At 42.2% G+C, this 16,524-nt stretch overlaps 1 protein-coding gene across 1 annotated transcript in view; it reads right to left on the bottom strand.

Annotated features, from left to right (window-relative positions):
- Window positions 1-1,140: 1,140 nt before the first annotated feature.
- Window positions 1,141-16,524, bottom strand: part of vstm2a (V-set and transmembrane domain containing 2A) — a 132,287-nt gene continuing 116,903 nt past the window's right edge. Inside the window, exon 5 of the mRNA XM_050056103.1 lies at window positions 1,141-2,209. Coding sequence (XP_049912060.1) covers window positions 2,133-2,209 — 77 coding nt within the window. The 3' untranslated portion in view covers window positions 1,141-2,132. The remainder of the gene's footprint in view (window positions 2,210-16,524) is intronic.

The raw sequence follows: 16,524 nt of genomic DNA, 5'->3' as shown, positions 1-16,524 counted from the left end.
CTGTCATAGCAGAGTGGCATATATATGACAGTGATGCTAGATTAAGTGTCCAAATACACCCTGAAGCTATTTGGAACTTGAGGGATTAGACAGGGTTGCCCTCTATCGCCCACACATCTTGTACCCAGGCTGGAAGCTGCTGATCAGTAGATGTCTCTGGTCTGATCCCAAAGCATGACAAGCACTGCCAGCCTTTGAACCTCGGTGCTGAATCAACAAGTTTCCCTCCACAGTTCTTTGGGAATGCAGTACGACTATACAAGGGGGGGATTTTTGCTTTGTCTGCAAAGCGGAATAAAAGCTCGAAGGGTGGTGAGTATTTCGCTTTTTGAAAACACACAGCACAGTTATCGTTGGCAATTACATGTATGTTATGTATGAATGTTAGATTATACCATACGACACATGAGAAACTACATAATCATGCTTCATGTTAAGTTGCTGTAAATTTTGGGCATCAACTGAGCAGAAAAAATAGTATGTGCTTCGGGGTCAAGTGCCTACCAAAATAAAATATTGATCTCATTGCAGGGCAACTGCTGCACTCTGGCAGCATAGTACTCACGGTGGATAACATTCACTTACAGGATGACTCTGGAGACATAAATCGACTACTCTATTATTTATAAATATTTCAGTTTGAATTGGAACATCTGCATTTCTGATGGATGGTGCAAACTTTCCTCTTCAGCTCAAAAACAACGAAATAATCCCAGTTATTTAGAGGTTGTACTGTAGCTGTTGTTGCACTGTGAAAGCAAAAGAACACCTTTGTCCGTGTTTGTGTCAGATTGTCAAAGCGTTTTGCTTATAAATGCTCTGCGTGGATAAAAAATCTCTATGATATCATCTGAAAATAAAGCTAAAAATATATTACTGTAAGATATAAGAGTCAACAAAACTAACTTATTTCTCCCAAACATGGGTCATATACAATGTGGATGATAGGCAAGTCTACTCTCTGTGTTGCACTGCATCTCAACCCTAACCCTAACCCTAACCCTTGCCACTCAAACATCTACCTGCAAAATATGCAAAAGTGTGTGTGTGCATTTGTGTGCTGCATCAACACAACACAAACTAGTACTCATGTTCCAAAGTGGTAAATAGGCTACTCATTCATCCTCTGTAGTAAGACATACCAGGGAGGTGCAACTGAAGCATGCCATTTGAAAACGATGTGCGTCAATTAAAATGAATCATCCAATGGTCACATATCAGGATTTTCAATGACTCATAAATTGTGACATCCTTTTTATTCCTACTGAGGATGCAATACAAATTAAAATGACAAGGGACATTTTTTTATTCACACCAAAGCTAGCACATTAAAATAAAACTAAATTGAACATACTGTAACACTGAACTCCAAGTGTAGAATTGTGTAGCTCATAGAACTTATGTTCCCCTCTTTTAAGCTGTCAGACCAATAAGCATGCACACCTGTATACAGTATGTATCACTAACATGATGTAAAACTATGCACATTAGATAATTTAGATGGTCAGTATAGCTGAAGAAAAATGAGAACCCTTTTTAACCATGTGGTTAATGTTAACAGTCTAAATTAACGTGTACTTTAATTTCTTCTGTTTCTTTGCGAGGGCCTATTCACAATGAAATTCCATGGCCAATATGGTGAGTTTCAGCTATGTATACAGCACATACAGTAATTCTACGTGTTTCAAATAAAACAGATATATATTTAGAATCATATATATTACACAAATATAGATTCTCCTTTTTTCTTGTTCACTTTTGAGCAATAAACACATGAACTGGAACAGCGAAACCATAAGAAAGTCATTCCTCCATGAGAGTTATCCAACAAGATACAGAGTCCGTTTATTCGCACCGGAGCGTTGCACCTCGGATGGTGTCAAGTCGACGTCTGTACAAAAGGTAATCCAACTGGTTTAAAGGTGACAGGTGTTTACAGTGGCTAATAACAATGTGCTGGGTGCAAGAGCAGTATAGTGGCAGGGAAATGAGGGCCAACTGTGCTGTCCGCATGGTGGGTGGTGGGGGTGGGTGGGGAAGGGATAAAACAGGCAATTTTCTCGTTCACTTTGAGAGCAAACAGAGAGAGAGAGAGAGCGAGATCAGGGCACAGACCATGTCAGTTCTTCAAATTATAACAAGGCATCCCTCACCAAACCACACGCCAGAATGAGGACAGCCAGTCCATAGCTGGATGATATTCTTGTACCTGAGAAGAGAAGAAAAAAAGGATAAGAAAATGCTTAATGAAAATTACACTTTCTGATATGACTGTTGCACAAACAATGCACACAAGAAAAAGCCAGAGAACCAGCAGTTGCACTGCATCTACACTAAACCAGTAGTCCAGGCATTATTTTGGGGAAAGATCCCGGTTCTGGCAAACATGGATAAGATATGTTTGGGTCGATGTTAACTTTTAGTCAGTGATAAGATGCAACCTTTCATACGCTTCTTTCTCACCGTCCTGTCCAGAGAAATGAGGGCAACAGCACCCTCAGCAAATCCCTCAAAACAAAACGAGACTTTCATCTTGGCTGTTCACAAACCTAAACCCCTTCTTAATTACTGTAATCATGACCACAAGGTCCCCTGACCTTAAAGCCAGGGTAGGCACTTTATTTTGGCATCACTGGACAAAAAGCCCATAATAACCTTTGAGCATATTGTTACTGAAGTGGTGTGGATGACTTTGGCCAATCACAGGTCATTTCAGAAAGAGGGCGTTCCTATTGTCTGTTCTACAAATGCAGATGTGCGTGCACGTCACTTCAGATGGTGAAAGTCTGATTCAATGGGGAAGAATCCTGCAGAGAAAATTGCTAATGCAGCATTCTAGCAACCAAAAAAAGGAGGATGGACTTATCAGAACGAGAGTCTACAAGAGAATCTGATAATAACAGAAATAAAGTACGTGCCAATATTAGCAAAGCATTTCAGAGGTGGAGAGAAAATACTGCTAATAGTTTAGCCTTCTGCTTCTGCCACTTGATGTTCATGTTTATTTAGCTAAGGTTAGCATTGCAGGCAAGCTGCGAGCGTTCAGACACACAGAGCCGGATTGGCGAGTTGATCTGAGGTGCCCAATTTTCCACCTCGTAGGGTAGACANTGACCAGCCGCAGCTTCCCTCCCACGTCACTGTTTACCTCACACACTGAGCTACATGTTTTGTTACTTGCTCACGCCCCCCATTGCCCCCGAAAAAGGCACATTCTGTATAAACAAAAGTAGGTAGGCGGCATTTTGCTGCACTCCCTGATTTTGTTTTTATACTGCCAATGCCGAAAGAAGACTGATTGGGCTTTCCTGCAAATTTGCACAATTTCTATTTAAAAAGGGCTAGCGTGTGCTCCATGTCACTCCCCGCTGCTAGAGACCACCTCGCAGAGAGGAAAGCGGGCAGCAGCTCCTAAGGCTGACCCACAGTCACTGGACACAGCAACTCAAATCCAGCCAGAGGTAATCCCAGCTCCCTGAGAGCAGATCACTCGGGCCAGAACAGCAAACTTTCTGTTGCTGCCATTACACAGGATAGACCGGGCAGTGCTCTAGAGGACATGGACAACCTGTGTAACAGGGGGAATCACTGGGCTACTGTATGAAGTGCATGAAAATGGCCATGGTAATCTGTTGGGAGGGGCTTTTAGGAGAGGAACAGGGAATAGCTGCAGAAGGACAGTGTATTTTGTGTATTTTCAAATACTGCCCTATTTGTCCTTTTCAAAAAAAAACTGCCTACCCCAGCCTTAACAGCCAAAGTATTCATTTTAACATGTACCATGTCATTATTGTGCCTTAACCTAACCCAGCTGATTTGTTACAGTTTTTGGAAGACACAGGCAAATGAACACATATATGTACAGCTCTAGAGAACATGGACAAACAACATGTTTTGTCTTTTAATTTGGAGCTCATGTTTCAACCCTCACTCTATCATCCTTTCCACCTCACCTTATAAACTGCACATTATTTCATGCAGTGGTACAAAATGAGTCTAGATGGCTCTTTATTGTGTTATCTAACATGTGGTTGCCTGTTTGTGTTTCACCCTATTCTGCATCCCAAATGCTCCACCATATGGTTTCATTAAGTTTGGTCCATAAGGCTGCAGTCACCTATAAAGTCTGTGAACACTGCTTTGCAGCAGCGCATGAATTCACACACATACATAGCAAAATATATCCAGATAATTTCTTTGTGTGAGTCATTAAATTGCTTTTATCACTATGGCAAACATTATTGGACCATTAAACATTCATCCATCTTGTGACTCAACAAGTTTCAGTGAGTTATTGTATTGACTTTGCTTTGATGCTGTCACAACACAGAAACTGGGAATGTGAGTTTCTTATTTGTGCGTGAGTGTGAATTTCAATGTAAAGATGGTCATGCCTCGATTTACATATTCATCTCCTCAAGCACACACATCATGCCGAGGCTGCTCAATGTGATCAGAGTTAATAGCACCCGGCACATCATTCATACAAACTGTCAGTGTCTAAAATTGTCCCTTAGCTTGTGATAATTGGACTACAACTTCATATTCTCACATAAATTCCATTATCTTTACTAAGCAACCACAGTAAACTACAAATGTAACCCCCCCCTTCAAAGTAAACAGCCTTTGAAGTGTTTTGAAAAGGATTTACATGGGCAGCTACTGTTGCCTTGGCCCTGACAAACTGCTATCACCACTGCAGGCAGCTCTGACTGTTTACTGAGCATCTGACATGACTAACAACTGCAAACTAGAACACAGCCTCCTCAGCCTACTCTTTGATTTGCCTGCGTCTCGGGGACATAGAACCAGAACAGATGAGAGCAAAGTAACCGATGACAACTATACAATCCTATGCAGCAGAATTCTGTGGACAAAAAAAAAATAGTTTACTCTCCATCGGCAGAAAGAGAGAAAGAAAGGATTTGAGGAAATTGAAAGGAGGGAGAAGTGAGAAACAAGAGAAGTGGGAAGTTGTAATCCTGTGAAACAAGGCAAGACTCGGCAAATAGAAAATGAAATATTCCCTATATCATATTGACATTGACTGGATTCCTGTGTCAGACTGGGCGATGGTTCTAAGAAGGAAATCATCCAGGGGGACACTTTGTACCTTGCGGTGCAGCTCTGGATTGTCTGGACTGCTGGGGATTTGGGGATGAAAGGAGGGAATAGTAAGGGGGGGGGCAGAGATGGAGGGCTTTGACCCTTTATTCCTCCCTACCACATCTCATTTGGCTTGAGGTGATCCAGAGAACAGGAGTGCCACAGAGGAGCGGCAATCACTCTGGGCCAAAACATCCTTCACACAGAGAATAATTAATCAGCCTCCAGCTACGAGTCAGAGCAAGACACAGACGCAGAGAGACAGAACATAACACTGTAGATGGAAAAATATGCACTAATTCACTAATACCAAGCTTCTGACAATCATCTGCTCAGCGACAATGTTAAAGATGTGCGACTTAATTTAAAATACTGAAACCTCTTCATTATCTCGGGATGGATATGACCTTGTCCCAGTCCCTCTGTCTTTTTCTTTTGGCTACATCAAGTGTGACACCCTCAGCAGTTGCCCAGCTAACCAACCCAATCGCCAGAATAAATGTTGGCATTGTACATTCCTGCAAAGCACAGACATGGTACATTTAGACATTATTATGTAGCAGATAGAGTGAAACCTTTTCGTTTCTTTGCACTTCAACAATGCTGTCGTTATGTTTGGTTAGGTTTAGGCACAAAAATCACTTGGTTATTGTTAGGAAAAGATCATGTTTTGGCCTATAATACAGGCTTTCGGTGGCACAATCTGGAAGTGCAATGATGTCTCAGTAGAAAACAGATGCGTTTACTGGGCAATCCGCAAACCAGTCAAGCTGCACTTCCAGTTTACATCCATGTCTGTCCAGACACATATGTAGCAATGATAGCAGACAATGCTTAAATATTGATGCTGCTGCAGAGACGTTACATATTCTAAAACAGGTCCAGTCATAGGGTCCAGATTTCTCCTTAGTTATTAGTTCAAGGTCCACACTGTTTCATATATTCAGTGTCATACTTGCAGTTGGCCATTTTGTCGAGCAAATTTGCTGTGTCTGTCAAATAGCTGCCTGTTAGTCACTCACTCTACAGCAGGAAACAGCACTTCAAAATAAAAGCTCTATGCCAGAAATTCCCTGTGCCCTGTTTTTTACAAACTTGACACTCTCATGAGTCACTTGTGGTACATTCGGAATGGAACTGCAACCCCATTTGGGCCACGACACAACAGTTGGGAACCACTGTTCCCATCACAAGCATTTTCAACCCAACAGCACTGAAGATCTAAACAGTCACCACAGTTTCAAGGTGGACACCCGCCACTAATTCAGTTTTTGACAAAATGTCTCCTTTTCTGTTACTGAGATGTGACATTGCATAATGGCCAGAAAAGTATTTTTGCAGAACGTCATGATGTCATGTAGTATATAAATTCACTTCATTATATCCCATAAGACATTTGTGTGAAATTTTGTCATATTTAGTGCATTCATTCTTGAGTTAGGGCCAAAAACATGTCTGTGAGGTCACAGTGACCTCTGATCACCACCATCAATGAGTCCAAGTGGACATTTGTGCCAAATTTAAGAAAATTCCCCTAAGGGCCTTCACAAGAATGAGATGGATGCAAGGTCACAGTGACTTTGATCTTTGAACACCCCAGTAGATGAATCCAATTGGACCTTTGTGCCAAATTTAAAAGAAATTTCCTCATCGTGTTGTTGAGTTATTGTGTTCACGACATTGAGACAAACCAGGTCACAGTGACCTTGATTTTTGACCTATGAGCACCCAGTTCGAATCAGTTTATTGTTGAGTCCAAGTGGACATTTGTGACAAATATAAAGGAATTCCCTCAAGGCACTCAATGCGTTCACAAGAATGGGACGTACGGACAGATGGACGACTTGAAAACATAATGCCTCTCGCCGCAGCCGTGGCATAAACACAGTTGCTTTTGTGGCACTAACCCCGGTGGAAACACATCGACAGGTCACTAAAAACAACCCCATTTAGTGGCTGAAAAGCTGGTTTTGCTGTTTGTTGGTCTTGGCAGATGTCTTGCCCAGGTGACATGCCGTCCCCATCCCCTCCACCTCCCGAAGACAAAGTCAGCTCATACACTATGCTGATATGATACATATGAAAGGCACAGATGTATTAGTGGTTTGCAGAATCTTATAACGCCAACATTTTCTTCTGGTGACTGGGCTGAGCTAACCTAAGCCATTCTGGACATCTTGTACCATTTCACAGTGGTAAAGCTATGTGGTCTCATATCTGCATGTAGAAGGGTTGAATTGCAAAGCTGTGCTATCTGTGTTCCGCAAAATTACCTATGTTTGGTTTTGCTTCACACGTCGTAGGAAATCATCCCGACTGCTTAATTTTGTGTTGTGTTTCTGCTGCCATCATTACTCCTCATACCACACTGTGTGTGCACAGGTTTAATGCACAACCATGTAAAGTACCTAAATTAATCAAATAATAACAATGAACTGACGAGTGCCGCAAGGTGTTCAAAGCGCCAAGCTTCAATGTCGGATTATGAGGTAAAAATAACAACCATGCAACATCAGTCAAGCTTTATCCTGCGCTGCATGACTAATCTGGTGAAAATGATGAAAAGTTTTAAAGGATGAATCTCGCTGAGTGTTGAACTTACATCTGTCTACACCTCCATGCTTTTAGTCTATAGCCTGTTTGTTTCACCAAATTAAATCATGGTGGAAAGTCGTGCTGCTTTGGCTACTAGCAGTTCCTGTTCATACCTTGGAGACAACGATCACCTGGGTTACTTACAAGTATTCTAAAATTTGGATTGCGTTGTTACTGACAGTATGAACACTGACTGTACTAATTTACGCACTGTTTGGGTCTCTGTGTTTGCAGATTGCATCAGGAAAGCGTTCTTATGAACTGGAGGCAAAAATATCCAACTACACTGCACTGTTTGAGAATGAGAGTGGATTTCATCACATAATTTGTTTGCTAAACTGCAGACGAGCAAATGTTTTCCCTGTGTGTGCTGTGTGCTTTTCCCCCATGAAAAATATGCATATATCCTATCTACTTGGACATGATACATGGTTTAAGCAGTTTAGGGTTATACTGTGATTAGGTGGACATTTAATGTTCACTGATAGCTATGGGGAGAAATCTCACAACTTGCATCCACTATCCAAAAATATCTGTGCAGCTGGGTTGTAAGAATGGATCAGACTGATGTCTTCAAATGTGGATATGTTATATTATCCATATAAAAGACTAACTACATAAAATCCAATGAAAAGACCCAGATTAACAACAAATGTACCCTTATAACAAGTACTGTGTGTGTCCAAAGCATCTTATTCCTGTGTGCCATAGAGCTCCATTGTTGTCCACAAACTATTAAAAACACATAAATGAGCCAAACTGTTGCACTGGGTGACACATTCCTTCATTACTATAAACCAAGCAGCACCTCCAAGGCTAAAAAATGAAGACAATGTGGAAGTGCCAAAAACTGCAGTTCCTCACATGGCTAATGAACTTCACAGAAAAAATAAACATGTTTACAGCCTGGTACAAAAAACAGATTTGGTCTCTGTAGCTAATTTCCTTGTTCATGACAACTGCGAGGAGAATTTTTACATAACTTCCCCGTTTAAATGTTATTCAGGCGCAAAGTTATGTGTAATGAAAGGTGTGGCTGCTTTGAGTGAGAAGTTGGTGCCGTCCATTGAGTGGCTACAATGGAAAAACGTTTGTTTAGGTAACGTAACCATGGTGTAACAACAAGAGTATAGGCATAGCCGTAGCTGTCACTATTTCAGTGCGTTTCTAATAGTGAAAACTTTTTTGTCATGTTTAGCATTTGGTTGTACTTCGATCAGTTTTTCTCGTATGTGCATTTTGTTCAATGGCTTTCAGACTTGCTAAAATTAGCACTAGCATTAGCATTATCACAGTAACCCAGAGACTGTAAATGCACCATGCTAACCAAGGCTATTCAAAGAAGGCTGCTCTTTGACCCCATGTGAGCTATGGGGTATAACATAGATATATATAATCACAGATGACTCATTCCTGTGGCTACTGTGCGTCAACATCGCCGCCATCTTGGGGAGGTCCCGGCTGGCTGGCTAGTACTGTTGTGTATGGAGATAAGTCTTCAGCAATCTTGGCATGCTCACTCAAAAGTCTCAAAGTGTAATTGGGTGCCGGTCCAAAAAATTACAGCAGAGCAGAAAAACCCGACAGCACTCACTAATAAGTATAATACTTTTTAATATAGTGGACTGAACAGCAGCAGTCGAACGAATGCGTTTCAACTCATAGCTGTCCTCAGCGTTAGGAAATGGCCACTTTAGAATGAAAATACAGACAGTACTTACTGACCCTCATGCCGACAAGAAGTCCAGTGTAGTTTTTAATCCACAAAACTTGTCGGGGTATTTCATGTAAAATATATTCCAACTCAGGGCCGACTTCAGATTCCTCAGTGTAACGATCATCCCCATGTTCTATGAAAGCGCCCCAGCTATTTAGCCTTTCGGCAGGTGCAGACCAGATTTCACTATGCATGTGCTGTACCTCAATAACATGATGTGATATGTCGCCGTGACTCCTCCTCTTTTCAACTTCCTTGATGCTAACCAAACTAGCTAGCATTCATGGTCACTTCTGGCTTCAAAAATCCAAGATGGCGACGGCCAAAATGCCAAAGTCGAGGCTTCAAAATGGAGTCCACAAACCAGTGGGTGGACTCACACTGGCTATGTCCATTCAATTTATACGGTCTGTCTCATAAACACATTCAGTGATATCAATCCCACATACACCAGCTTGCTGCCCCAAAAATTGGACGTTTGATAAAACTCCAGTGCTCAGCAGGTTTAGAAAACTAAAACTATTTTATAATGAAACTAAACTACTATGTATTTAAAGGGTTTATGTCAGGGCTGGGCATTAAATTGATATTATATCGATATCATAATATAAGACTAGATATTTGCTTAGATTTTGGATATTGTAATATGGTAAGTGTTGTCTTTTCCTGGTTTTAAAGGCTGCTCACAGTAAATGTGATGTAACTGAACTTACCAGACTGTTCTAGCTGTTTATTTGCCTTTACCCACTTACTCATAATATCCACATTACTGATGATTATTTATATTATATTTATATAATATCAATATCGAGGTATTGGGTCAAACATATTGTGATATTTGATTTTCTCCTTATCACCCAGCCTTAGTTTGTTTTGAGCAGGAATCAGTGGGCTCTTAGCCAAGAGTCTCAGGCAGCATTGTGAAGTTGTAACGTATTGCAATGTGGTCTGTTTTGGGATGCTAACATGGAATAAAGCTAGCCTGATTCTTTAGCCATATTCATCGTCACAAGTAAACAACAACAAAAACAAATGCGTCTCATTTGATGGTTTAAAATATAGCTTGGATTCAAATGTTCACATTTTATATAAAATAATTAAGTGAACCTCTATCGCTGGCTGATCTCTTGTTCAGATCAAGAACGGCACAGGCCTGCTCACTGGGGACAAAATTTGGGGTTCAGCATCTCTCTTAAAGGCACCAGCTGGACCTACACCTGCTCCACTGCAGCACAGCTCTGAGTAGTTTAGCGTGAACAGGCCTGGACACACAGTAAACACTTCTGTAAATATTAAATCTAACCATGTATTTTTTTCAAGATACAACTATGCAGCAGCAATAAACTGAGGCAGGGCAACCCGTGTTGGGCCATAATGACCTCCTTGTGGGTATAACCTAACATGATGGGTCACTGCTGCTGCACAGCTGTGCTGGGTCATTTCTTTGGTGTCAGTCTGCACATCCTCCACATGTACTTCTTAAAATCCACTGAAGCAACTCTAACTAGTGCAACACTCTTGAATCTGGTGATCAAGCCTCACTTGTGCAGCAGGGAGTTTGTTGTTCATACATTATTGATTTGCTGTTTGGCTGTTAGTGGTTTCTGCCGCTTTAGTTGGTATTTGCAAAGAAAATTTTTAAAAGTTTGGTTGTCTGAGAGAACACGAGCAGAAAAATAAGGTGCATGTAGATGATTTTATCAGGCAAAAGATAACTGGAAAAAAAAATCACATATACCATCAACACAGTCTCCATTCATATGCAAATAATATAGTGAGATGCAGTCAAAGTCTGCTCAGGGTGTCTGTGGTGTTTTTGTCCTCTCATGTTCTTCAGTGACAGGAGAATGTGTCTACATGCAGACAGACAACAGCATGATGACAACATAATGTCCTGCTGTCTCTGGCCCCAAATCTACAGTCATCACAATTCAAAGTCATACAGTGTGTCATGTACAATGTTTCCCTGGCGACCATCATTTCTATCAGTCATGATAAATTTGTGATAAATAATTTTATGCAGAAGGAGGCCCAACTATTATTTCACACAGGTCTGAGACACCAGAGCCAGTACTGTTTAACAAAACTGATTGTGTTCAGATTTTAAATTTTGACCGGTAAACATAATTTTCCAATACGATGGTGCAATAAAATGGATTAAACTGCCTTTCTTTAACTACGGAGGAGACAAATGTGACTCCCAGGCTACTGGACGAAGCAGCCGCCGCAGCTCATGAGCCTAACCCTCAGCCAGCCGCAGAATACCGGAGTCCAGCAGTGGAAACCTGGTGGTGTAGTTGTTTCAAATGCAAAGCAATGCCAACGGATGAGGAAAGTCTTTGCTGCTCAGACTGGGAATTGGCGATGCCTGCACTTGAGAATCTGGACATCAGTACTGACGAGACTGCTGCTCTTCAGAGACCGTGCATCACCGATCACCCTGAGCGCGCACACGTGAGCGCGGAGCACAGAGAAGCAGTCAGAGCTACAGGCTACAGTGAGGCTAAAAACAGAGTTCATATGACGTTTTTTGAAACAACTTTTTATGTCGGGGCTTCAGCACACTTGGATCACTACAGATGAGCAGTATGGAGATACTTTGTGGTTTCAATTTTGTGTTCTTGGACGTTAGTCTGGGGCGTTGTCTGCCATTAGGTGTGCTGGCTGCTCCCCCCGCTGATCTCCGCAAGGGATGTGAGGAGTCTAAAACCACCAGGGCCTCCGTTAGCATATGGGTGAGTAGATAATGGCTGAATTTTCATTTTTGGGTGCACTATCCCTTTAAGGCCAAAAAACACTGGTGGTGAACTCTGCACATCAAAAAATACCCCCTATTATGTTCCATGTACAACCCCACACACTGCTCTTGGACTCCTCTCCTCCCCATTGATGCAAAGACACCTCTGTAGCTGTTTCTGTGTCTCGTGTGACAAAGAATGGATGAGGAGAGACTCACTGTCGAGGTCCAGAAATATCCCGAGCTAAACGACCCACAATCCCATCATTATAAAGACAATGGCCAAAAGGATATTGCCTGGCGAGTCATAGCTGTGGAGATCAGCTCTTCAGATGAGAAATCTAGTTTAATTAGGGGCTGTCCACACATAATTTCAAGCTAATGCACAGGTGGAGGGAGTGCAGATCTTTCAGTAAAAGTAGTAATAACTGTGATTGTCTGCTGACGAGCTGCAGCTCACGTCCAGTGTGTGCTGGGGGCGGCAAGTGATGCGTGTCACATGATGTGCTGCAGCCGTGCTTTAGCCTCACAAACTACTATAATATTAAGTTGTTTGGGTTTTTTTCTAGGGATTTCCACAGGGCAGATACTGTATCTACAGTACAAGAATAGATAGAGAACGTCAGTGCTTCAAGGAATTTAAAAACCATGATGGATTTTCATCTCTCCTGTTATAATATATCTTAGGGTATAAACCTGCTCCAGTCCCCAGGATGACCTTTGATGCAAACACCACACAACTTTTCCAGCACTGAAGCAAAACAGCAAAGATCCTCTATCTTTTAAATGGTTTCATCCTTGTCTGTTGCTTGTAATTCCTCCGGAGCAGGGTTTTTAAAGTCTCCTCGCCTCAGACAAACTGATGCTGCATTCATACATACAGATACAAAGTAAAGTAAGCTGCAACTGTGTCTCTGTGTGTGTTTGTGTGTGTGTGTTTGTTGCCCTGAGCACCTCATTTACATACTCTGCTCTGACTGGACAATTTGTTGTTGATGTAGCCACCGTACTACTCTCAAGGTAGTTGTATAAGTTGCATAAAGTTCAGCTTTTCTCAATTTCCCCCCGTAGTGCTGCTGAGCGCCTTTTAAATCTCTCAGCGGGCGGTGCCGCCAGGTCCAATTCACAATGAATAGAGGCCTGTTGTTGTTCCAGCTTTTTAATCTATATGTGTGAACGACCCGTGAGACGACTGCACCCGCTCCCAGCACTCTCCTTGGACTACAATTTGAGCACTGCCTATATTTATCTGCATCTCAGTGAACTGGCACCATTAAAAGTATGCAGAGTAAGCTATTAGCAGTTCCTGTCCCATCACTGGATAACTCTGACACAGAAGAAGACTTTTATATATGATTTTTACACACATTTATAGACATTTATTGACACTGTACGTCACACTAAATCCAAAGATGGTAACTAACTAACATTGCCAATGTCGAGATAGTAGTTGTCAATCCACTCTGATGTGCATACAGTATCTGTATCCACAGAAGCAGGCCCTGGCGAGCCAAGAGGAGCTGATTGACAGCAGATATTTACTTGACCAAAATATTTGTCATGTCAGCGCCACGGGAGGAAATCAACACTGTTTGTATTTATTGATTCATTGATTTTATTTCCCAGCTCACTGCAGCAAGTGAGGGAAATCTGCCACTCACAGACAGACTGGGAACTGATCGTCTACATATGACGCACGAGGTGTTCTGGGGGCATCTGTTGTCGACGTTCTCACATGACGTGTCAATTTGCGCTTGTTAAATGCATTTTTTACTTAAATAAACTTACAACATGGGTAAAACACCTCATTTTATGTTTATTTCCTTGCACAACAAAAGCATGTGGTTAGTTCTAGAAAAACCCCATCATACACTCGTACAGGAAGCAAACAGTGGACACCTGGGTGAAAGTCCAGGGTTTTTTGGACCCATCCACCTCCACTCCTGCCCTCCCTAAAGGGACATTCCAGCTCCTTAAGTAGCATTTTTGTCCCACAGCGTATCAGGCTGACCCCGCTGGGCAGCACTATGAACTGACACTGTCCAGCCGTGTATCATACCACCGGGAAGAGATGGCCTCTCTCGTCAATGTCTGACCAGATATCACTGACCAAGCAGTGGTATTTGATGACTCTGGAATAAGAAGCAGGATACCGAAGGATATTCGTGTGAATTTAACAGCTGTCTGTGCAGATTACACTTCACTTAACACACAGACCTTGACTTTGAGCAAAAATAAAATGCATCAAATACATCATGGAGGCAAAAGAGGTGAGATGGATGTGACTAGTGTGACATATAACATACGCGTCGGTAGTGCTTTGTAAACAATGACAAAGGCATTACCGTGGCAATAACAGTCAGTTACCATCTCTGTTATATCGCGGTTGATCTCGTCCTCTGCTTGGAGGGTAAGGAACTCCTGGACCTCATTGTTAGCTGCCAACTGCTATCAGCAGCTTTTTAAATCTCATGGTGGTGGGTCGCACACACAATATGTGATCAAAATGTCACACCTGTCCTGCCGCCTGTTCCATTTACACAGATGTCTTTTTGGAGCTGTTACTACCTCTGCTGCTGCCTTAAAGGCGAGACAACTCTGTCCCTCCATTCCGAGGCGGCATAATGGTGTTCATGCCTTGCAGAGGCAGTGTAAAAGTGGCTATTGTGATCTCATCTTCACACCTGAAACTTTCCATGACTACATCTGGCACAGTTGTGACGCTATCGTAGTGACAAAATCTGTCCACAGACAGACACATAAACACACAAACACCTAAGTAAGTACTCAAAACACAACATGTCGTAGTCCCCACTACAGTAAGTGTCTACAGGACCACTTCTTGCTATGATAACACACACTCACACACATATACTGACAAGTTGAAAACAACACCAGCCCCGCTATGGCGGGTGTTAACTGTGTGTATCATGTCTGTGTGTTCAGATTTGACTGAGTTATGACTTTGAGAAGGAGCACGATTGTTGTTGTAAATTGCAGTAATCAGGCACTAAGGGTTTTAAAGTACCGTAATTGCCTTCGTGAGGTGTGTGTCACAGCCACTGCTGCTGCTCCAACTGCTGACCATGCTGGTGAGCGAACAAGACTCCAATAACCAACATACTGTTACTGTTAGAAAAATTTTAAAATTTTCTCTTAATTTTCTGGTAAGAGAAAAAAATGGTCAACTCCAGATTCACATTCGTAACCATCCAAATCTGCTCTTACCCAGCTGTGCTGAATGATGAATCCCACTTGATCATGACTCACCTATTAGCATGGGTAACACACAATAAACACTTTATCAGGGCTGGTGTTGTGCTGTGTGCAAAGATTTTGACACATGCCCAAGAAGGCTGTAAGAAGAACTTCTGCGGAAGTGAAATCGACTCACTGTTTAAAAAAACCTAAACAAGGTAAAGATTAGGGATTAGCGAGTACACCATTATCTGTATATGTACTCGAGATGGCCAGAGTTTGGCCCCAGATTAGGTGGGTTTAAATTGAAAGTGGGTGGGACCAGGGGTCGCGTTAACCGGATATTCTCGGTCATTGACCGTTTTTTTACAACAATGACCGGAAAATCTGAAGGCCGTCGGTCATTTTGACCGGTTGCAATTACCACCCCTGCCCACTTGGCGGCGGAGTGCACAGTCAGTGGTTTAAGTGGCTGCCGTTTTCACACTGCAGAGAAAAAGTCATTCATCTGCTTCATGTAGCGTTGTTGACATAAAGCCCTGAACACATCGGACGCGGAACCGGAGCGCAGCGCCCAGCAGCGGAGGCAGTTTTCAATCGGCGCCCATGTTAACCTAACCAGAGCGGAGCGCCCGCAGAGGCAGCGCTTCAGTTCGGCGTCAGGTCTATTTTTCACGGGAGCCGCGAGCGCTTCTGTCAAGCTGGATCAAGCGGATCGTACCAAACAGGAAGTCGGACACAGAAAAGACGAGAGAATCCGGCCAATTTTCAAAGTAAAATAACAACAGCACGCACTGAGGAACGTGAGGAGAAAATACCGTGTTTATAATTTCTAATAACACAACAGTGCATAATCGAACACATTTTTCAATACCATAATCACTTCATTACAATTTTAATTTTGTGTCACTGAGCCTACAGACATAACTACATAACGCCCTGGACACACCGGACGCATTAGTGCCGTCCGGTGTGTCCAGGCCGAAGCCTAATGGCACGGGTGTATGGATGTCTGTTCATCTTTTCGTTCATGTCCTTATTAATGCACACTTTATAACTCGCTTGTTGGATTTATTAAAAACGAACGAATGAAAACTAAATGTCTTTGAATATCTTTATTATCATTTAAAAACGAAAATTAAAATGACCGGTAAAAATAGATTATGACCGG

The sequence above is a fragment of the Epinephelus moara genome, chromosome 11, assembly GCF_006386435.1.
Source record: "Epinephelus moara isolate mb chromosome 11, YSFRI_EMoa_1.0, whole genome shotgun sequence".
In the NCBI taxonomy this organism is placed as follows: Eukaryota; Metazoa; Chordata; class Actinopteri; order Perciformes; family Serranidae; genus Epinephelus; species Epinephelus moara.
Note: the sequence above shows the minus strand (reverse complement) of the source record. Positions and strands in the feature narration are given on the sequence as shown.